We start from the raw sequence: 22,800 nt of genomic DNA on the forward strand, positions 1-22,800 counted from the left end.
ATCTAAAACCTGTGACATTTTGACACTTGCATTAAACTGCTATCCTGTATTATTTGTTTGTTTGTTTTGTTTGTGGTGCTTAGAACTAAATCCAATGCCTCAGCATGCTATGTAAGCAATCTACCCCTCAACCATGTCCCCAGTCCCAGTCTGGTTTTGTTCTACACTACTGGGTAAAATACAAGTTCACTGTCAGGCTTCAAGTTGTTGCATACTATTTTATGACTCATCAAGAAACCATGATCCAGTCTTAATTGGCAGCATCTTTACCTTTAAGTGACTAAACTCTTAAAAGTCTGAATCCCAGCTGCTGGGTGGTCATGGGTTTAGTGATGTTCTCTTTTTGCTACTGATTCTTGACAAGAAACCTAATTCATTAAATGTCATTAAAAATAATAGGAAATTCAGCCATTCAAACCAATAGACATGAATAGAATACATCACAGACAACAGAGCAGCAACCTGTGCATGACTCATCAACAACAGAGCTCACTTAGAACATAGGAGACTTGCCTTTTACTGATGAATGTCCTTTCCTCTCATCACTGAAACTGGAAAGAATGCATACTAAGTCCCAGACCAGAAACGCCAGCTGAGTGCCTCTCTTCCCCTTTTGGGGGAGGTAGGTAATCTTGCATCTCACCTTTACCTTTCATAGACACAACAGAATTCCTTAACAAAGGGAATGTGCCTGTACAGACCTGTGTGTTCCTCAGTCTGTGTTGAAGAAGGTCACAAGTGCCATCAAACACAGCATAATTCATTGTCCAGAGAGCAATTGTATTTCTGTCATGAGGTTAAATAAATAAAGCATAACTGAGACAAAATAAAACATGACTCAAGTGTGCACTGAGGAAGCTCAGCAGTCATCCACACAGAAACTGAACCTAACAGTAACAGACTCAGGCAAGCAGCCAGCCAGCTTTATTTTCTGGATAAAATATACAAGTGTCAACTGACTTGCATTTATATCCTCAAAGACAAAAATTTTAATTTTCCATACACCCAAGGTACAAAATTCACCAACCTGAAAACTTTGCCAATCATGGACAACTTTTTCAGTCATAATCTAGCAGAGTATCTGCAGCTGGATTTCAGATAAAGCCATCTTCATATTGGCCACACAAAACAATGAGCTGAGTCACTTCATGTAAAGGCATTCACATCAGAGCAACTATCTTCAGTGATAACATCAGATACTGGGATTTGCAAACTGAATTATATAAAATAATTAGAAATCAATGAACTAAAACGAGTTATTGTCTAGAATCATGTAATCTTTTGTCATTTCTTTTACTGATTAGCCCTAACTAATGTGGCCAATTGACATTTAGATTCATCCAAATCAGAAATAAAAATAGAACTGTCACCACAGATAAGGGAAGCCTGGTGCAGAAGACTTGTGCAAAAAAGCACTGTGCACACCTGAGCAATGAATGCTTTTGGTACTAACCTTGGCTACAACAGTTGTTGGGAATTCTCTCTTACTGCTCTAAGACCTTGCTGATCCTCACTAGTATGATAGAAAAATAGTGGGCACAGGAGCAGGAGGAACCAGCCAAAGCCTTGTTTTACCTCTTCCTATTATGTGCAAAGTCTTGCCTGCAAGTGGGTTGTGCTTACTGTGTGCAGGGGATGAGAGATCCTCACAATTCATATCCTACTTCTGTGAGACAGAATACCAAACTACAACCGCCTAGAAATATTACACAAATAGATCATAATAAGACTGGAATCTAGGGCTGTCCTAACCAGAAGGATCAAGTGAAAAGGCCTTCAACAAGTAGCATTTACACTGAACACTAAACAAAACCTAGTACAGGCAAAATACACATTCCCAAGAGTCCTAACAGGGAAAACAGCATGGCCATCTGGGGAAGCCAAAATCAGCACAGAGCTGCACGAGGTACCATAGCTAGACAGGATTGTTAGACCCAGTCTCTACTCCTATGGTCTGAAGTAGTAACAGGGAGGGCGCATAAATTCTCACTAACAATAGACATTGTGCCCTTTTGAACACTAGGGAATAGCAGAAAATACAAGAAATTTTCCAATTAGCTTTTGTTAGTCCAATTCACACTATGTCTCAAACTAACTCAGTCACAACCTTGTAGGTAAGCATGAATCCACTTGGCTGTGAGAGACAAAGGCAGATGAGCTTCAAACACTGATTCTGAAGAAAGAGCTCCATGCAAAGAAACATTTCATGACTGCCATGTCATAAGCAATACCTAGCCAATATAAACATTATAAGAAAGGGAGTGGGTATTTAGATTGGGGATAGTTTACTATTTACAGTAACATTTGGCTACCTTTTGTTACCAGGTAAGTCTTCTAAAAGTAGCAAAGCCTCTCTATACAGTCTACAACATGCTATAAAAAAAACTCCTCTGAGAACTGTGCTAGGTAGCTGACCTCTATTTTGATCTGGTTTAGTGGACAACAAAGAATCATTTTGAAACCCGCACTTTCTTACTAAAACCTATAAGAGGGTGTGTCAAACAAGTCCCCTTAAGAAGCACCAGCACCTTCTCTTATAAAATAATTTTCAACCTATTATTTATCCTCTTTGATTCTAACTTCATAACTTCTAGTATACTCTTCCCTATCTGAATAGAGGTGGGCACTCAGCATTGTGCTGAACAAAGAGAAGCCATCTTTCCCAGCAGGTGCATCACTACCATTCCTCTCACTGTGTTATGCCCTGAGTAGCAGTGAAAATCCTTCAGATAAAACTGTGTCTTGCGTATTCTCATCAGGAATGAACCACAGCCTGGCAACTCTACATCCAGTATCCTAACTTCATCTTATGGAGCTCTAATTCATAAATATGTGTCCCAAGCACCTCAGAAATACTTAAATACTTTCTCAGGAAATCTTAATTTTTATCTGGTAAATAAAATAGATACATTCAACTACAAGCTCCATACATAACCTACTGTGGCAGAATGTCTTCCCAGATAGACTGGTCAAGAAAGAGTTCCCAGCTTTAGAAACACCTGCTTTCCTCACTATTCCTAAGTCCTGACGATGAATGAACATTCATACATTGGCAACTTTTCAGAAGGAGATTATCTACAAAATGCTTTTGCTAGGAAAGGTAGAAGTTTGAATGAGAATGGTTTATATATTTGAACGCTTATTTACCAGAAGCATAATCTAGAAAAGCACTGTTTGGGAAGGATTAGGAGGTGTGACCTTGTTGGAGAAGGTGTGTCATTGGGAGTGGGCTTTGAGGTTTCAAAATCTCATGCCAGGCTCCCCTTCTTCCTCTACTCCCTCTCTGCCTGCAGATCAGGATGTAAATAAAGCTTTAAGTTACTGTTGTAGCACCATGCAAATCTGCTTCCCACCATGAAGATCGTGGACTCTCCAAACTGTAAGCAAGTCTCCAATTAGGTATTCTCTTGGCGGACCAAACCTCTGGCACCTTCAGTGTCAGCCCTATGCATGGGGAAAGACTTTCAAAACTGTCCTCTGCCCAAGAGCTGGTCTCTGTCAGGGTTGCAGGGCTCACCGAAACGAAAGTAAAACAGAGGCCGATTCCCCGCTGCACTGGCTGCCCGCTCCCGGGCCGCAGCTTCTCTGATGTCGCACACCCCGATGTGGGTGGAGCGGAACGGTCTCCTCGGCACGCCTTCACCGGGCTGCAGTCTACACCGAACCACGGCAGCTCCATTCGCTGCTGTAACAAGTTGAAAAAAAACTAATTAATTCAGACTTTAGTTTTTTTTAAATTTGTTACAGCGCTGAGCAGAGCTGCCGACCCCATGCAGAAACAGCACACACCAAAGGCTCCACTAGGTGCAGAAACCCTCTGCCCCCAGCCAGACCCGATGAAGGCTATAGAATATCCCAGACAAGCCAGTAACTGCTCCTTTTTCACTTTTATTTGATATGGCAAATCAATATCCAACAGAATCGTCAAATTAACCAAGTAGCCTTCCTCAAGGACAGGGCAGACACACAGACATCAACAAGTGGCCGACCTTTCTGGCAGTCACACAAGGGGAGGCAAAGGTGGAGAAATACCTTCCCCCAACAACTTTTACCAGTCTATTTCCTTTTTCTTCTTCCAAATAAAACCATGTCTTGCCAGACCACAAGAAATCAGTCTCTCAGCTAACACACAGGACCATTTTTACACCAGCTTCCTTAAAAATCGCACGAAAAGTCTTAACGAGCAGAACTACAAGCACAGCAAACTCCCTCTACTACTGCTATTAAGGTCAGTAGCCACAGCACTTTTTTGTTTTTGTCATATCAATTCTATAACACTGGGGGTGTCATATCCTGGAGGGAATGGAAATGGGGTTTGCACACAAGCCCTTTAAGCTTCTTAGGTTTTGTTTCATCCACAGAAACTGCACTTTGAGGTTTTTTTACCTTTAACATGTTTGTTACTAGCCTTTTACCTTGAGTAGGGATATTGCTTGCATTCGCTTTGAGCAGTTTCTAAAGCCTAGCAAATAATCAAGGTTGCCCTTTAAGCAATGAGAGCTGACACTGGTAATCCATCCATGCTGGAATGCCAATGTAGCTCCATTTTCTTTTTCTTAAAATCTGTACAATCTATCTCAAGTACAGAAATTCTCCAAAGCCACACATGATGTGATAGTGGCAGGAAGTATACCTGGTACTTTGCAAGTATAAGTAATGCATATTTTACCACCATCTCTAAAAACACCAGACTTCTACAATCATATTCTCTGAGTCAGGCTACCACAACACTTTCTAATTATCTCAAATCTTGTATTAATTTAAACCATAATCAATAACAATAATTAACTCATCAAGTCAAAAATCATGTTTAAACCAGAAATGCCTATTTTTTAATTACAGCATTTCAAAGACACCAATGTATTATTGATCTCCATCTATAGATGAAATAGCTACTAAGATATATTAGATATGTTTATAGAAAAGTTACATGTGCCTTCAATATTCACAAAATCTATGAGTAATTATACAACGAAGCAAGTTGTAGAGAATGCAGGTGTCAAGTGTGTACTCTTCAGGCAAATTCCAGCGTGAGAGAAAAGCCTCTTTCAAATGTGGGTATTAACTTTTAAAACTAGACAATTTATACTATTCGAATTGTACGTACTTGGAGGCTGAGGAAGGTAAGCTCCAATTAATTTTGACCTCTTCTTTTCATATCCCTTTTGTGTAATGTCACCTGTAAGAGAAGGGAAAAAAAGAAAGCATTCAGGATAATTTCAATGGATACAGTTGGTCATTTAATGGAGTATGATAAAAATATTCCGACACTTGTAAGTACCTTTGTTTGCTTTATAATAAGAGACTTATAAAGGAACCATTGTGTATCATTTACTTTAACTTTTTCCTTTAGCCCCCAAAAAGAAAATCATAGGCATTCGTGTTACATGAAAACTCGTTTGCTCAACAAATGCTCATTTCCGGCCCCTTCATCCCAAGAGTCCAAAATTATGTCTCTGCGATTTTATTCACATCTGCAGGCACAGGAAACCTGCTCAATCTTCAGGGGCTCTTATTAACTTAATCAACAATGGACTGGACAACTGTCTGGGCCAGAAAGTTGGCATCACCATTACAAACAGGCATTGTCTTTCATTAATGAAGGTTTTTTGTTTTTGTTTTTGTTTTTCCCCTAATCAGGCACGTCAGTCACAAGGACTTGAAACTTCTAAGATGATGGAGGAGGAGGAGGAGGAGGAGGAGGAGGAGGAGGAGGAGGAGGAGGAGGAGGAAGAAAGAAAGAAAGAAAGAAGAAAGAAAGAAAGAAAGGAGATAAATCCAAGAAAAAGAAGATGGGACCCAAGGAGATTTAGAAGACATTCATTGTTTAAATAAGAATTCAAATGATAAAGCCAAAGATTTATACACAGAAGTCAAAGAAAGTCAGACCTTTCCCGAAGGGTTAGGTCACTAAGGATAAAGGCAAAATAACACTTATTAATATGTAATAGTCTTTCCTAACTGTAAGCTCCAAAATATAATGCCATTTTTGTCCTTCATTTTTAAAAAGAAAAAACACATATGTGCACACATGTAGATATGTGTACAAGTATACAAGCTCACACACACGTGTGCACATACACACACAAACACACTCACGCATATGAACCACAAGCTTTGTACTTAAGTTGGGGGGATTATAAAGCTAATTTTGCCCTTTAATTTTTTGAAGATATTTTAGATTTTTATTCCTTGCATTCTGACATACTCTTCAAAGAGAAAAAAGATTTGTGCTTCTATGAAAACAAAGCAAACCAACTAATAATTATTATTATGCCTGATCAAGTTGGTAAATTAGCTTATTCTAGTGATATGTGATTATTATGGTCATGTGAACCTACAGATCTGAAAGCTAATTCTATTACTCGAAGCTGTTCTACACATCTCTGCTTAGGTTAAAAAATAATGTACGACCAGTATTTAAATGCGAGCCATAAGATAGTAGAGAAGTATGGAGTACACATTCCCTTATCAACTAGCAAGCATATTTTATGCTAAATGTATCTTATTACACCACTATGAATGAAAGGGTCTGTATAAATGTTCCACAAAGATTAAGCCAGCATCATATACAGCTATACTTTACAACCCTCAACCATCAGCTATATATCAATCACTGAGGCTGCTGCATTACTCTTATAACCGCATGCCCCCTGCAAATCTCAGCTCCTCACTACCACAACCACTATAGGCATGTTGGCATAGTCTAGAATATTCTTTCGATTGGCCAGGAAAATAAGGGAATAGGGTAATGTATTACAGGCTGGCTGTGAAATTTGCTTTTGCCCTCTTTCTATAATTGTCTGTACCTGTAGCACAACAAGATGGAGAAAAACGTCTGGCTTTGAAGAAATAAAATAGTTTGTAAACAAAATAAAATCTTCAGAGTCTAGTTCTATGATGTTTAAAGCCAGAGTCTAGGACCAGTAATAAGAGAGGCCTGATTTACTGATCCACTTCAACATTCCTGACAATAAAAAGGAACGGGGTGGAACACTGGTACCCATTCTGGCTAACCTAAACATCTCATCCCACTCACAGAAAAGGTAGAGCTTTCGGTCCTAGAAAGCAAAACAGAAACAACCTCCCATCCCATACGCATAGCTTCTTGAGAAATCCCCCAAACAGCAGATCAAGGGTGCTGCAGAAGCAGTTGCTTTACTGCCTGGCTCCTTATAGGATATGGTAACCTTGACTAATAAGTAAGAGCTTTTATGAACGATAATCATGCTTTAAACACAACATTACAACTGCAGAAGCTAGTTTTCATATTAATCGTAATGCTGCATAATCTGTCTTGTCTCTGACCGAGACAAAACCTAAACCATCGCCTGCTAAATTAAAGGGAATAAGGCAGGCCTATAGGAAAATGAAAAGGAATGAGGAGAACGTGTAAGGCTGCATGTGGATAGCTGTAATAAAGAGGACGTCATTTGGGCCTTAGACAAGATACTATCTCTGCACTTTCCCAGCTACTGCCCATGTCCAGACTGAATAGATGCTTTGATAATCCTACTATCAAATTTTAGTCCAGGTAAACCCAGAATCATTTCACATGTTGATTATACACAAAATTTAGCTCGAGCTTCATTAATTTCTCAACTGAACACTTAAAAGTCAGAAGGGACTCTTATTTTTTTACTATAGATCAACTTCAAAGGAAATGAACTTTAAGTTCTGTCTTACTTCAGAGTTGGTGTTATTTTTGGAAAGTTCTGGTTGCTTTAAGGCTATCAAGATCTAAGAATAGTATTTTCCCCCAGCTCGGAATTCTCTCCTATACTTAAAGATAAACCAAATAAAACCAAAAACAACTGAGCATCCCCACAGAGGATACTGAAGACTTCCAGATGACCACCACCTCCAGAACCTGGGAGAGTGCAGGAATACACTACTGAATGATATCTACCTGTCACTCAGAGTAGCCACACAAGGGTCAGCAAGCAGTCATGTGGGCCAATGGAAGCTCTCTGGTCTGTGCTTTTAAAAGTCTTCAGTGGCTGACAGTCTGTGCCATTATCAATAAACTATCACTTGCAAAGCTACATTTATATATATCAGGTGGTTCTTTACAGAAAGTTCTGAAGAACTCTGTCCCGAATGTCCTGGCAATCCCTTTTATTCTTAACAACAACTGATTTTAGAGGGTGAAACCAAGGCACAAATATTATTTATGATTCTTGATTCAGACTATAGATTTGGAGACAAATGTATCCTTAACTCCAACAATTTTTTTTTTTCTATTACAACCACATCTAGTACTGCTCCCTATACTCTGGCCAAAACTGGGGTAGATATTGTACCGAGAAAAGACACTGGCATTCCTGGCTTTGCTAGTGCATTCTTTCCTGACTGAACCTCTTCTGACCCAGGTTTTAAATGGTTCTAAATGGAGAATCACCCAGCAAACAATTTCCTGTTAGACTCCTCCCAATCCCTACCCAAGGAAGATAGCACTTCCAGGCTTTGGGTGACCACAGCATAGATGATGACTACCCAATTTCCATAGGATCTTGAATGTACTTGTCTGTGATGCATTCATGTAACACATATTTACATAAGGCATATTCTGCAAACCATAGTGTTGAGCTTTTGTGAAAGAGCCCATGTCTTAGAGAATTCAGTCCTAACCCCACTATTTTCCCATTCTAGGACTATGAGTTGATCAATTAATTCACACAGTAAGACAAAGTGAGAGACATCAAAGTCTATCTCTGACAAAGATGTAATTGGTGGAAACAGCAGCATAAACAATCAGCATAGACGCAGGGATGATTAACTGTTGGGTGACTGTGGGGCAGAGGGTAAAGGGCAGAGGGGGAAAGTCATATTAACTATGTTATTAAAATATGCCACACAACAGGTCAACTGGTAGTGCTCAAAAAATGTGCTACCATCTGTAGCACTGAGACTAGACTCATTTGTGGACCCAAAGCATCAGGGCTAAAAATACCATTGCTATTTTCTAAATCCTGAATTATTTACGCATCTGGTAGACAGAGATCCAGCAGATTATAACCAACTCTCCCTGAAAATTTATAACAAACTTTCCAATCAAACTTTTTATGTCATGTAGCTTTCTGAAAGCAATGATTTTTGTACTAATGAAGATACAGATAGTTACAGATTATTATCTGAACAGAACGGATGATACATTATAGTAGATGACAGGCAGATGATTGTTGATACATAAAAGTAGGTAAAAACGGATTATTAATCAATAACAAAAATAGGAAAGATAGTATGAAGAAATTGATTGATGGGCAAATGACAGAGACAGACAGAGAGCAGGCAGTAGAGTTTGCAAACATCTCCCTTCCATACACCTCCATGGCTTCAGTTCGAGGCTTAACCACTGTCAATGCTCTAGTGTCACCACGGAAGCACAAGGCTCTCAGCAAGCAAATATGGTTTCCCATTTTACATCAGTTCAGGCTAAACAGTCAATTGGCTGCCCCATTTCTCTGCTTTCTACAGTGGATCTGTACTATACATACAGTTTTCAGGATAAAGCCACATAAACTCAAGGAGGAAAAGTTACGAGACCAAGGAAGCTTCTAAGCAAAACTTCATTTTCTCTCTTTTATTAACAGATATACCACCCCATGGTTTACAGCAGGTTAGCTAACATTCCTTTAACTTGCAAACTAAAGCCAATACCAACCATTAAAGACTATTTTGAAAGTCAACTCCAATCAATAGAAGCTTCTTAGGCAATGAAGAATTTTGCTGATTCTAAATGTGTATCCTTCACAAAGTGGTTCCTCACATTGAGCCTTAAACCATATAATTACTTGTTTATCAGAAAATTCCAAATAGCACACTTTCTATCTTTTATACCCAAGATATTCATAAATACAGATAAGAAACTTTGAAAAAAGTCAGTGTAGAAATTCTAACCTCAGCAATAATAAATTAAAAGTGATTTCTTGAAACAACCATCAATTTCAAGAAAAATGCTCCTTATTCTTAAATTCTCCAACACTTCAGATTCAAGGAGTATATTATTCTTCCTTTTAAAGAAAGTAAAGCAATTCAGTTGGCTTGGTGGTGCAGGCTTAGAATTCTAGCTACTCTGAGAGCTGAGTTAGGAGTATAACAAGTTCAAAGTCAGCCTGAGTTACAAACAGTAAAGACCCTATGTGATGAAGTGTTTGCCTACATATCCAAGTCCTAAATTCAATCCCCAGTACTACAAAAATACAATGGAAAGATTAATAAACAAATCATAAATTTACAGAGAAAAATAGAAGTAAAATCCACATGAGGTCAAACAACTCTCTGAGAAAATACATAATTTTTCTTTTCTCTCCCCACAAGAAGATTTCTCTTATTTTGCAGACTAGTGTTTCAGAGAAGAAATTTCAAGTCAGAAAAGTAACACTGGCCCAGCAAATGCAAAAGTTACAGTGACAAAAAAAAAAGTCACTGCGGCCACAAAGCAAGTTTGCAAACTTTGACCTCAAGGAATTCATGCAGAGCCAACCTAATTGCTGCCCAGCTCTAGACATGAAATCTTGGAGAGCCCCTTGGTTCTCGAGGATAAAATGTGTAGCACTAAGCTACTTTCAGGGCAAGGATTAGTTCTGAGTAAACAGACAAGTTTAACAGTGATCATTTCCATTCTTGGTGTTGAGAGTTTATTTTATTATTTAATGCTGGAACGAATGCTTTGTATAACAAAGGCATTATTTCCATGTTTGGAATTTTATGGTTGTCAGAGGTCTTCCTAAGGCTCCTCTCTTAAGTCAACTACTTTATATAACTTTGGGTAGCTCAAAGGCTCCAGTTCTCTTGTAGAAAGTGTTTTAGCTCTGTTATAAGCTTTTCTCCAGAAAGAAATTATCACTCACAACTTTTACAAGCACTCTTCACCTGGCAGCAGAAGCAGGCAGATATAGAAACTCTTCTTACCCAAAGCAACCTGCACTCAACCTAGAATACTTGGTGGACCACCACGTGTCTTTTTGTTCCCACTGATAAGACAGAGGTAATGCATGTCAACTTCCTATTGGTGATTGAAATTGCATGCACAAAGTCTCAAAGTACGGGCCAAGGGGAATGGCTCAAAGGTTGAAGTACTTGCCATACAAGCATGAGGGCCTGAGTTTGGATCTGCAGAAGTCACAAACACCCAGCTACAATGACACCCATTTATAATCTTAGTACTGCCAGGGTACGATAAGACACAGAAACAGGGAATCTGCAGAAGCTCACAGACTAGCTAGCCTGGTATGAGTAGCAGTAAACAAGATAGAACCTGTCTTAAACAAAGCAGAAGCCCGGGACCAATCCACACTCGCTTGCCTTGGTGCATGTGTACTTGCACTTACACACACAAACAGGGACATACACACAGAGACATGATACACACAATTCTTTTTAAATTTTCAACAAATACTTCAGTTAGCTATGACATATTCAAACTTATGACCTATCTTACAATAGAATAGGAAGATGTGTGTCATGTACAAGCAATTGCTAAGCATAAATGAAACTACATGACTATATTGGTGACAGAAACAATAGAGGACAAAGAAAAGCTAGCTGAATATGAGGAGTTCTGAAGAAAGTTAAAATCCTGTTTTTCTTTGGTGCTACTGCTATCTATCTCTAGGTGATGCTCCTTGCTTGCCTTGTCCAGAAGCCTGTCCTCTTTACACAATTAGCACTCACAGACATCCCAACTCACACAGACAGATCTCTTTCAGGAATTGAAATGTGAACACTGTTTGCCTTGCTTACAGATTTAGCACCTGCAGGCTTCCCCATGCATCTCTACTCATCAGCCAGAGAGATCAGTTTCAAGAACAGGAATGTAAACAGGGGGCCTATCCAAGCATCTCACTGCTGTGAAAAGGATCCCTTCCTCAGAGGGTCACAAGCCCCATTGGAGCCTACCCCTCAAAAATACTTTCTTGGGTATTAGTCATATCAAATCATAATTTACTACATCTTCCCTTTACTATTACCAATACTAGTCTATTTATCACAAAATTCTCATACTCACACCATACTCCCAATGAAAACTCAGAAACTTATCTTTCTTAAAGACATTTTAAGATAAGGAAACAGAGGACATTAACACCTGTGCTAAAATGAAAAAAAAAATACCAAAGCTCACTCAAATATGCACAGGGAATGACAGACATTCTCAGGCATTACAGGACGTGAAATTTCTGTGTGTATATAAGTGAACTACCATAAGGCTCTCCCCAACACTTAGCTAATGACATAAACAGAAAAAAAAATGTGTTTTAAATGTGTTACTGTATACGTTAGCCTGTCAGGTCTCAAACCATTTACATGTTTACTAACTCTTTATGCTTATTCTTTTGTAGGTCTTCTACATTTCTCTTTGACAGGTCTAAAACTCCAGTTACAAGATGTACTTTAGGAAAGCAGACTGTACTCCATTGTCAACAAAAGAACAAATACCTGTAGCCAGGCAATGGTGGCGCATGCCTTTAATCCCAGCATTAGGGAGGCAGAGGCGGGCGGATCTCTGTGAGTTCGAGACCAGCCTGGTCTACAGAGCTAGTTCCAGGACAGGCTCTAAAGCCACAGAGAAACCCTGTCTCGAAAAAAAAAAAAAAAAACCCACAAGTACCTATGAAAAGGAAAAATCTGTAGAAGTACAGTTACTGGGTGGAAGACTTGAAGACAAACTTCTATATGACTGAGAAGTAACTCCACACAAATCCCTAAAGATCTTAAGGGTAAGAATTCCAATAAAGCCATTGGGGTGGTGAGGTTACCAAATAGTCAGCTGAATTTGTAGTAACTTACACAGTTGCTGTACCAATAGTACTGATGCTTAAGGTTCCTTAAAAAGTTAGAGCAAGACTTTTGCCAACCCTAAAGTGGCTCCCTTAACTAAGAATTGTGGCTCCGTGCTCCCCTGTCCAACCTTCCTTTATCCCAATCCTCCTGTTTCCCCAAGTTCCCCCCCTCCTTCCCTTCTAACTTTTCTCTCCCCATCACCCCTTACCCCCATCCCACCCCACCCCCAAGATCCCAATTTTCTCCCCGGCAATTTTGTCTACTTCCCATAGCCAAGAGGATAGCTATATGTTTTTCCTTGGGTTCACCTTCTTATTTAGTTTCTTTAGGTTCACCAATTGTAGTCTCCGTGACCATTATTTATGGCTAGAAACCAATTATGAGTGAGTACATCCCATGTTCATCTTTTTGGGTCCAGGAGCCCATGGTGATGTCCCCAGTTAGTCCCTGGGGCAGCTGAGGATAGGCAACCTGAAATGACCCTAGCCTATAGCAATACTGACGAATATCTTGCATACCACCATAGAACCTTCATCTGGTGATGGATGGAGACAGAGACAGAGACCCACACTGGAGCACTGGACTGAGCTCCCAAGGTCCCAATGAGGAGCGGAAGGAGGGAGAAGATGAGCAAGGAAGTCGCGACCACGAGGGGAGCACCCACCCACTGAGACAAGGGAGCTGATCTAGTGGGAGCTCACCAAGGCCAGCTGGACTGTGACTGAAAAAGCATGAGATAAAACCGGACTCTCTGAACATGGCGAACAATGAGGGCTGATGAGACACCAAGGACAATGGCACGGGGTTTTGACCCTCCTTCATATTCTGGCTTTGTGGGAGCCTAGCCAGTTTGGTTGTTCACCTTCCTAGACATGGACGGAGGGGGGCGGACCTTGGACTTTCCACAGGGTAGGGAACCCTGACTGTTCTATAGACTGGAGAGGGAGGGGGAGAGGAGTTTGGGGGAGGGGGAGAAGGGTGGGAGGAGGGGGAGAGAAATGGGAGGCTGGGAGGAGGCGGATACTTTTTTCCTTTTCTCAATAAAAAAAAAGTTAGAACAAGAGGAGGTCTTTCATTCATTTTTTTGTTTTACTTCTTGTGTGTGTGTATTGTATGAACATGTGTGTATGAGTGTTTGTGTGTGTTATGTGTGCACGCATGCAAACATGTGGAGGCCAGAGGTTAACACTGGTGTCTTCATCAATAGTTTTTGACATTATATACATACAGCTCTCAGACTCAGTTAGTCTAACTAAGCAGCATGCTCTGAGAATCCCATCATTACCTCCTTAGCCCTAGAATTACAGGCAAGCTGCCATGCTCACACAGCAAGCCTTTATCCACTATCTCCCAATCCCTGACAAGAGGGGCTCTAAACAAGGTTCATGAGACATCCAGTGACCATTTGGCTTGTCAGTCCAGAAGTATTTTAAGTGATAACTTTATGAAAAACTACTTAAGTAACTTGCTTAAAATTCTATACAAGCATCATTTTTTAAAGTGATTTAAGAGATTTGGATATACTTTCTTTAATCAAAAAAAGAGAATCTACAGGGCTGGAGAGATGGATCAGTGGTTAAGAGTACTTGTTCTTGTAGAGAACTCAGCTTGGATTCTCAGCACACATGATGGCTCACAATCATATGGAACTCTAGTCTCAGAGAATCTGACACCCTCTTCTGACCTCTGTGGGAACCAAGAAAACACCCAGTACACAAATACAAATGCAGGAAAAAAACACTCATATATATATATAATAAGTCTTAATTTTTTCAAAAGGAACCTACTACTGCCACTTAGCTAGTCCAGCCTAATACCTAACAAAAATTCTAAAATGTAGCTCTCACACCTTATCAAAGAAGCTTCTTTTTACAGTAAATGAAGACCATTGTAGAAAACCACAACCTGACACAATGCAGAGATCAAAAAATAATGGGAAACCCAACCACAGCAAGGAACATTGCTGAGAGATATGAAAGCTTTAGTTGTTCTCAGCATCAAATATAGTTTGCAGGTGGAATGTAAGTGCTTCTGCTTCTCTTTGTTGAGAGAGCTTTTCCTGATACTGAGAAAAAGGGGGGTAAACACCTTTTAACTATACTACAGTGTGGTGAGCATTTGACTTAAACCAATCAGGTTCAAGCCCACTCACAGGTGGAATATAAGATAGTATGATGGTTATTTGTCCTTACATTTTATTCGGTATATATAAGATAAACTTATGCTTGTTTTATTACTTTTTCTTAATGGAAGATGCATTTATTTGAAACAACAACAACAAAAAAGTAGACATATCCATATGGATCATGAAGATTCAAAATGCATAGTATTTATGTTTCCCTCATGGTTTTTCCTTAAAGTCAGTATGTTCAAAAGTTTGTCTCCATTAAAAAAACAAAACCCAATTCCTTTTGAACATACTATCTACCCTGCTGTCCCTCCAGCACATGATCATTTCATATGACAGCTGTTGCTCTTCTGTCCAACTTCATGAGATGAGATGTTGAAATTTCTCAGTATCAGAAAAAGCTCAACAAAGAGAAGCAGAAGCACTTACATTCCACCTGCAAACTATATTTGATGCTGAGGACAACTAAAGCTTTCATATCTCTCAAATGCTTATCCTTGACAAACTTGAACTTCAGTCTTCTCATGCAAATCAACTGCCAGTTTGTGGCAAGGTAGAAGTCCACTATGACTGTTATTTTACACTAACAACCCAAAAATGTTTTCTGGGACACAGCAGATGGAAGATGCACTTTGGTAGTCTACCTAACATTGCACAAGCACAAACAGAATTTCTCCAGGGAATATCATTACATTTGGAAGTAAAAATACAAAATTCAAGTAGCCCATGACAGATATTGAGAAGGCTGAGGTAGAGTTACAACACTGAGGGTTTTTCCCCATCCAAAGGAGAAAACAGATGAGCTCCTTGTCCTGGCCTCCCTCCTTTAAGGCATACAGTCACCACAGCTTTCAATTCCTCCAGCACAAGTTATCAAGCACCATACCAGAGAATAGTACTGACCTTTGAGAAATCTAAGAGTATGACAAGAGGAAATGACTGCATCTTACCATATCCACAATTGACAGATACACAAAAGGTATCTGCTGCTTTAACCCGGCCTTTCTCTAAGAAATTTTGTTCTCATGCTTATTTTACATAAAAATATCCAAATGCCATAGAAATAGTCCTGAGCGTATTGATTCATTTAACAAACATCCATAGTTATACTATGGACCTGTCAATCAGTAGAAGGCAGAAAAGGGTACAGACACTGACTGACACTACCACTTCACATGCTAAAAGATTGTCATACTTTGTTTCAAAACCTTTTTATGGGTAAAAATAAAATAGAGTGATGCTAAGTTAAAAACTCCAGTGATTCCTAAGCAAACAGTTCATAAAGAGTAGATATACAAAATGCCTTTTTGCATAAGCTCTCCCATGTATATGTTTTTAAATATGGAATGTACCCTTTTTCTTGATAATTGTGTGTTTTTAAAATAATGGTTTAATCTTGAAAATATTTACAGTTACGGGGCTTGGGGACATTTTTGGAGGGGTGGTTAATAACATACCAGAAGATGCATCTAACAAGCTGACATGATGGCAGGAAGTCTGTACAACTGTGACTTTATGAAACCAGAGAGCTACAGGAAATCCTTCAGCACACACACACATACTGAGGCATCCTAATGCAAAATATATAGAAGTCATAGCAAAGACCATTTTTAGCCTTGTTAGAATGTCAAAACTGCACAACATATACAGTATCTTCAGAGTGGCTTCTTTCATCTCTGTACTTGTTAGAAAGTTCATTCCTTCTTAGAGTTAGAGTATTGTGCTGTATGGATGTAGCAGTTACTTTATCCATTCATTCATGTTGGTTAGTTTGGGGCTTTTCTGAATAACATTCCTACAAATTTTTATATTAAAGTTTTTGTGAATATGCCTGAAAATTAGTTGGGTAAATGTCCATTTGAGGTTCAAGTGCTATATCTTACAATGAGAAACTTAATTTTGTCAAATTACAGTATGAAAAGTAACAAGTTAGTGTTTAAGAAGCCAAGCAAATGTGATCTTAAACTAGTGATGAAGGTACCATTGGTGTAATGAAAAGGGCACTTAGCTTCCATGGTCTTCCTCCCCAGAATCCAGGATATAAGTCTGATCATAAGTAAAACACAAGAAGAATTCAATTGAGTTAGTTAATCTCTGGATGGATTCATAATAAAAATTATTAATTGGATATGAAGAAAGGTAAGAGGTAGAGCATAGTTGGAAGCAGGTAATTGAAAATGGGTCCTGGGGGCTACATTTTAGACTGGCCTCTTCATGTTCTACCATTTCTTTGATTCATACCCACCATGATGAGAATTGTTCTGCCCCACTGTGTATAATTAAGTGATACTTCTGAAGATGGACACCAAAACAAACCCATCTCCCTTGTGGCATTCATGCCAGGTATTTAACTTTGGGGAAAACAAACAAACAAACAAAAAAAAACCCTGAGTTCCTCTCTTTCCTTCTCCTGCATTCACCTGAGGACCAGCACAGTACAGGATGGGGATGTGGCCTCAACAGGTATGTTTCACTAAGGTTTATCCCCTGAAAATCATGACACCTTCCCTAGGGTCTAGCAGCATCCACCATCCACAAGGATCCAGAAAGTTCAAGTCTTACAAGTGGCTGTGATCCAAAGTACAGTAGCTTGTGTCTTCTGGGTCTACTCACCAATGGCTATTGCCAATCAAGTCCACAATGCAAATTTACTCTTAAATTTGACACAGAAGATCCAATATGATGAAATACCTCAGAAGAGAAAATCACATAGTACTCATGAACACATGCTTACACTCTTCTGTGTCACAGGGCTGAGTGAAACATTAAGCTAGGTCTTAGCCCAGGAGGCACCTGACTGCTTCCTTCTATATGTATTCAGCCTCTTATACATAAAGTACCCTCAAACCTTAACTAGCTTGGGCATACCAGTCAGTCCTGTGGAATTCAAAAGCACCTCTTTCATGAAAGCTTATATCAGTAGTATTTTTTTCTGTTTCATACCCAGGGCATCTTCTGCTCTTCTACTGACTTACATGACCAGGAAGGCAGAAACATGAAGCTAAGCTATGGCTCCTAGGCAAGGGAAGCTGTGACTACCTATCGCATTCAAAGTACTATCCTAGGAACAGAATCTGAAGGAAATGAGCTAAATATAATTCTTGTACCACATTCATCAAACAAGCTTTCTGCCAGCTATAGCATCATATTCATATACAATTAGAAATACAAGCAGTTATGGCACTGTGACTTCAGGGTTGTTTCTGGACATCTCCAGGATTTGTGTTCTCTCAAGAACTTTTAAAATCTTCACATATTCACCAAAAAAAAACCCTTTCCTCTTTAAAAAAAATACATACACATTAGTACATATGCATTTGTTTTAGTGCACAGAATCAAACACTAAAGTGTAGAGCTCTTACCAAGCCTCCACATTCTGTTCTACCAACAAAACGCTGAACAAATGTATCTCCCAATAAGAAACAACCATCAGCCCACATAAGTCAGGGACACAGAAAAGTTTTTGTTCACTTAGATTGAACAAATTTTAAACGAGATGCTAATGGAAGTTTCCTAAGCTGCTAATGTTCATGAAGTTACTCAAATAACTACAAAGAAATTTAACAGAAATGGCTCAGCAGGTAAGGTCACTTGCTGCCAAGTTTTGTGATTTGAATTATATTTCCAGGACCCACATTTTAAGAAGGAATTGACTTCAAATTACCCTCTGACTTCAACACATGCACTGTGACATGTGTATACACACAATAAATAAATGTTAAATATTATTCTTAAAAGAAACTTAATGCTTAGCATAATAAAACAAACTCAGAGACTGATTCTATTGACCTGAATCAAACAAATACTGCAGGCTTGACAGAGCCTAGATCCATGCAAAAGAAGTGGCTAATTTGAAGTATCTGAGACCATCAATACCAAAGAACAGCCAAAAACAGTCACTACCACTTCCTTCCTTAACACTTCTCACAGCTCTCCAGAATTGTGATTACTGATCAATGATAGCAGCAGCTCAAGCAATTTTATATTACAACAGTACAGTCTTTTATGCCATTCACTCCTAATATGGACATTTAAAACTTAGCATTTCATTCCTCCCACCCTGCCATTCCCAAAAAAGAAGCAGAACAAATTTATTTTCTTTCCTATATGGCTGATGCCAATGACCACTGGTGCTGACCCATGTGCACTTGATGCATGAATCAATGCCTCAGTTTCCTCAAAATGCTTTCTGACCATAAATATAAGGCTTGAGTTTAAATGACAAACCAACATTTTATGTCCTTCTTTCTTTCTTTTCTTGCAGTGGTGCTAGGGTTCACACCCATAGCTTTGTCTAAGCTGGGCAAGCATTCAGCCACTGAGCTTTATCCTCAACCCAAGCTCATATTTTAAAAGTGGCATCTTCCATTCATTCCATCACAGGCACTGCCATTGTAGGGTCACTGTACGAAGACCTGGAACCTAGTCTCCAGTGTTTTTCTGGGTGTATTGCCTTGCTCCTCTTAACCTGACTTTCCATGGTCTGATATTCTTTCTACTCATCACACAACCAGTCAACTTACCCATCACAACCAGGAAGGTCTGGTTTCTCTCAGTACCTTCTCCCCAATGAGAACCATCCGTGCTAGGTATTCTCACTCATTCCCTTCCTTCCCTCAGTCATCCTGTGTCATTGCTTCTGAGAATATACACTGTCTATGACAGATTCCACATTTCCCCAAAGCCCATAAGCCACCTCGACCACACAATCTTCACTGCCACTGCAGTCCAGCCCCACTTGAGGGTTGTCAAAACATCATCTCTCAGTAGCCACAACTGCAGTCTTAGCACCCCTCTACCTACTTAGTACCTGCATTTCCTCTTGTTTCCGATTCTGGTGCCTTTATTTTTTTTCTTCTCAGAATTAATGGCCCTAAGCTTCCATTTTCTAATAACTAATAGGATAACCCAGCAGCATTTACCTAACAGGGAACTATTTAACATAGCATCTGGCATGTAATAATCACTCAATTAATGAGCAATATTACTGTGTTGTTACTATTTGTATGTACGCATTTTGATTTTCTATGAGCCTTTAAGCTCTTACAGAAGAGGCCACTTCCAGGAGCTAGCTGAGGGCCAGGTACAGGGGTTTATCCTTCATCTACTTAGTGGGCAGACAAATAAGCCACTGACAGTGACATGTGGTGCATAATGAGATCACACTTGAAATTAATTCCATTTGCTTTAGGCAATAGTCAAAAGGAAATGTCTCAGATGCTTGTTCTGTGGTGGTGTCGATTTCCAGGTGTTCAGGAAGAGCCATTTACATACACCCTACATACTTTGCAGTCATTTAGAAAGGCCAAGATAGGCAAAATACACAGGTGTTTGGGATTCAGTAACTCATGAGATTGCACAAGTTTATTCTGCAAGCACCTTCTTGGAAAAGGGAAAAGCAATGGAGATGGTGAGCTGGAAGAAGATAGACTATTAAATGAAGACATAAGATTTTAATTACATATCCCTCAAAACTGCCACTCAACAATCATGCTCAGATTCAATTGTCCCACACTCAAGGTCAAATGCTGTATGGCTATAGTCTCAATAGGACAGATACTAGGGAGCACTGTGCCTGCGATGTTGTTCTTTGTTGGCCTGGGAATGCTTTCTGTAGAATAAATAAGTTCTCTGCCTTCAACCTCTCCTTCCAGAAAACTGGATACCCAACCTTCTATAAGAAAGAGTCACTGTGAAAATTCAGGTATAACAAAGGACAACTCATAGTGTTTCCTGGAAAAACATGCATGCTGGTTTATCATAAAACCAGGAGTGAAAGAATGAGTGCGTAGTTGGCTCAGTAACTTTTCTAGTAGTACTCACAGATTATACTTTACCTAATAGGAATCAAGAGGAAACTGGAGTTTGTGCATACACAGAGCATTTTCCACAAGCCAGGCATTTCCACACATACTAATAGCATTTTAGTTAAATAATGAAACTTTTTTCTTACAGGGGAGACAAATGATAATTATGAAATTAAGATCTGAGTCCTAAATCAACAACAAACACATGAAGCTGTCAAAATTTGTTGAGGTGCTTCCATGAGCTTCTTACACTGCCCGACTTCTAATATGCAATAGGGGTTAAGTATCTACTCACAGTATATATTATGGGCAAGAGCTGGCTCTGCAGGTGCAAGCCAAATGCAGCTTGCTTCATACTTGCTGTATGACTCAGTGACTCCATGCATTCAAGTCTGCAGGTGTGATCTCATTCCAAACTCAGAAACCTAGGCTATGAAGTGATGTTACCTACCACTTCTTTGGGTGGAGGAAGGACAACAGAACAGAAACATTCAGAATGGAAGACCCAGGCCCACCCGATTCTCCATGAACCCTGTGGCAGCTCTAGAGAAGGACCGTCCATTGAGCCTCTCTCAACAGCCTGAGTTCCCCAGCCCTCTATCACCTTTTCTTCCTAACCTCATAGCCTGATATTCTGAAGAGACGCCTTGGCCATGTTACTCTCATAAATGGGTGTGGCAGTTTGGATGTAGTTGGCCCCCATAAGCTCAAAGAGAATAGCACTATTGGGAAGTGTGGCTTTGTTGGATCGGGTATGGCCATGTTAGAGGAAGTGTGTCCCTGTGGAGGGCAGGCTTTGGGGGTTCCTACACTTAAGATACTGCCCATTTCCTGTTGCTTGCAAGATATACGGACTCTCAGCTACTACTCTGGCACCACGTCTGCCTGCACGCCTCCACACTCCCATAATGATGATAATGGATTGACCCTCTGAAACTACAAGCAAGTCACCCCATTAAATGTTTTTCTTATGTGCTGCTGTGGTCATGGTGTCTCTTCATAGCAATAGAAACCCAAACTAAGACAATGGGTCATAGTTAACAGGAATGCAGTCAGTCAAGATTGTCTATATGCAAGTAGGCTTCCAATGATTGGAATAGCATTGACATTGACTTTGCAGTAACTGGATACAATTATAGTAGTAAGAGCTGTGGGGAATTCTGAGATGATTAAGTATTATGGGCTCTCGAACCCAGGGTTCCTAACAGAATGCTTATATCAAAGTCTCTTCCTGGAGGAAGGAACTATGCATGGTGGTGAGGATGGAGAGAGACATAGACATTGTAAGGAGGATCCAATATGCCTCTTGGTGGCAATTAACTGTCATCAGATGTCACTAAGTTGATGAGCAAAAGACTTGCATTATCTCTGCCCCATCAGTAATCTAAGTAATACAATTTAAGAATATACTGAGGGTTTCTGGCCCGCGGCACCAGCCGGGGAAGGGGAGCTCGGGGGTTCCTTGGCACCCTGTTTTTCTTGGGCTCTCTGCAGGACCTCTACTCCCTGGGTGCTGCCTCTTTCTTCCTGGCCTACCCAGCTTCCGTCCAGAGCCCTCCCCACTTCGACCCCACCGCCCTCTTTTGGCGCGTGGCATCGCCCAGCCAAGCCTGTCTGGGCGCTGGGTCCGAGTACTCGGGGCGCCCGGGCGGGCTGCAGTTCCTTTGTTTCTGTGGCCTGCCTGCACCAAGCGGGGTAGGCACTTTGTTTGCGAGCTGCCCAACCAGCACGGAGGCCTGATCTCTCGGAGCAAGGAGACCCAGCATTGGGGTGAGTTTCTGGCCCGCGGCACCAGCCGGGGACGGGGAGCTCGGGGAGTTCCTTGGCCCCCTGTATTTCTTGGACTCTCTGCAGGGCCTCTACTCCCTGGGTGCTGCCTCTTTCTTCCTGGCCCACCCAGCTTCCGTCCAGAACCCTCCCCACTTCGACCCCACCGACCTCTTTTGGCGCGTGGCATCGCCAAGCCCAGACAGCTGTCTGGGCGCTGGGTCCAAGTACTCGGGGCGCCCGGGCGGGCTGCAGTTCCTTTGTTTCTGTGGCCTGCCTGCACCAAGCGGGGTAGGCACTTTGTTTGCGAGCTGA

General features: G+C 40.4%; 1 protein-coding gene across 6 annotated transcripts in view; it reads right to left on the reverse strand.

The window, feature by feature from the left end:
• Dip2c (disco interacting protein 2 homolog C) overlaps nucleotides 1-22,800 on the reverse strand; it is a 366,894-nt gene that overhangs the window by 156,102 nt on the left and 187,992 nt on the right. For 4 of the 6 annotated variants that reach the window (XM_041630649.1, XM_041630647.1, XM_041630648.1 and 1 more), the window contains exons 2-3: nucleotides 5,108-5,179; nucleotides 3,518-3,685 (exon numbers count right to left, since the gene is read on the reverse strand). In XM_041630649.1, the coding sequence (XP_041486583.1) occupies nucleotides 3,518-3,685; nucleotides 5,108-5,179 (240 nt within the window). The remainder of the gene's footprint in view (nucleotides 1-3,517; nucleotides 3,686-5,107; nucleotides 5,180-22,800) is intronic. The other 2 variants (XM_041630651.1, XM_041630650.1) reach the window with 1 other exon arrangement.

The sequence above is a fragment of the Microtus oregoni genome, unplaced genomic scaffold, assembly GCF_018167655.1.
Source record: "Microtus oregoni isolate MIOR12 unplaced genomic scaffold, Mior012 000035F_ref0000213, whole genome shotgun sequence".
NCBI classification, from domain to species: Eukaryota; Metazoa; Chordata; class Mammalia; order Rodentia; family Cricetidae; genus Microtus; species Microtus oregoni.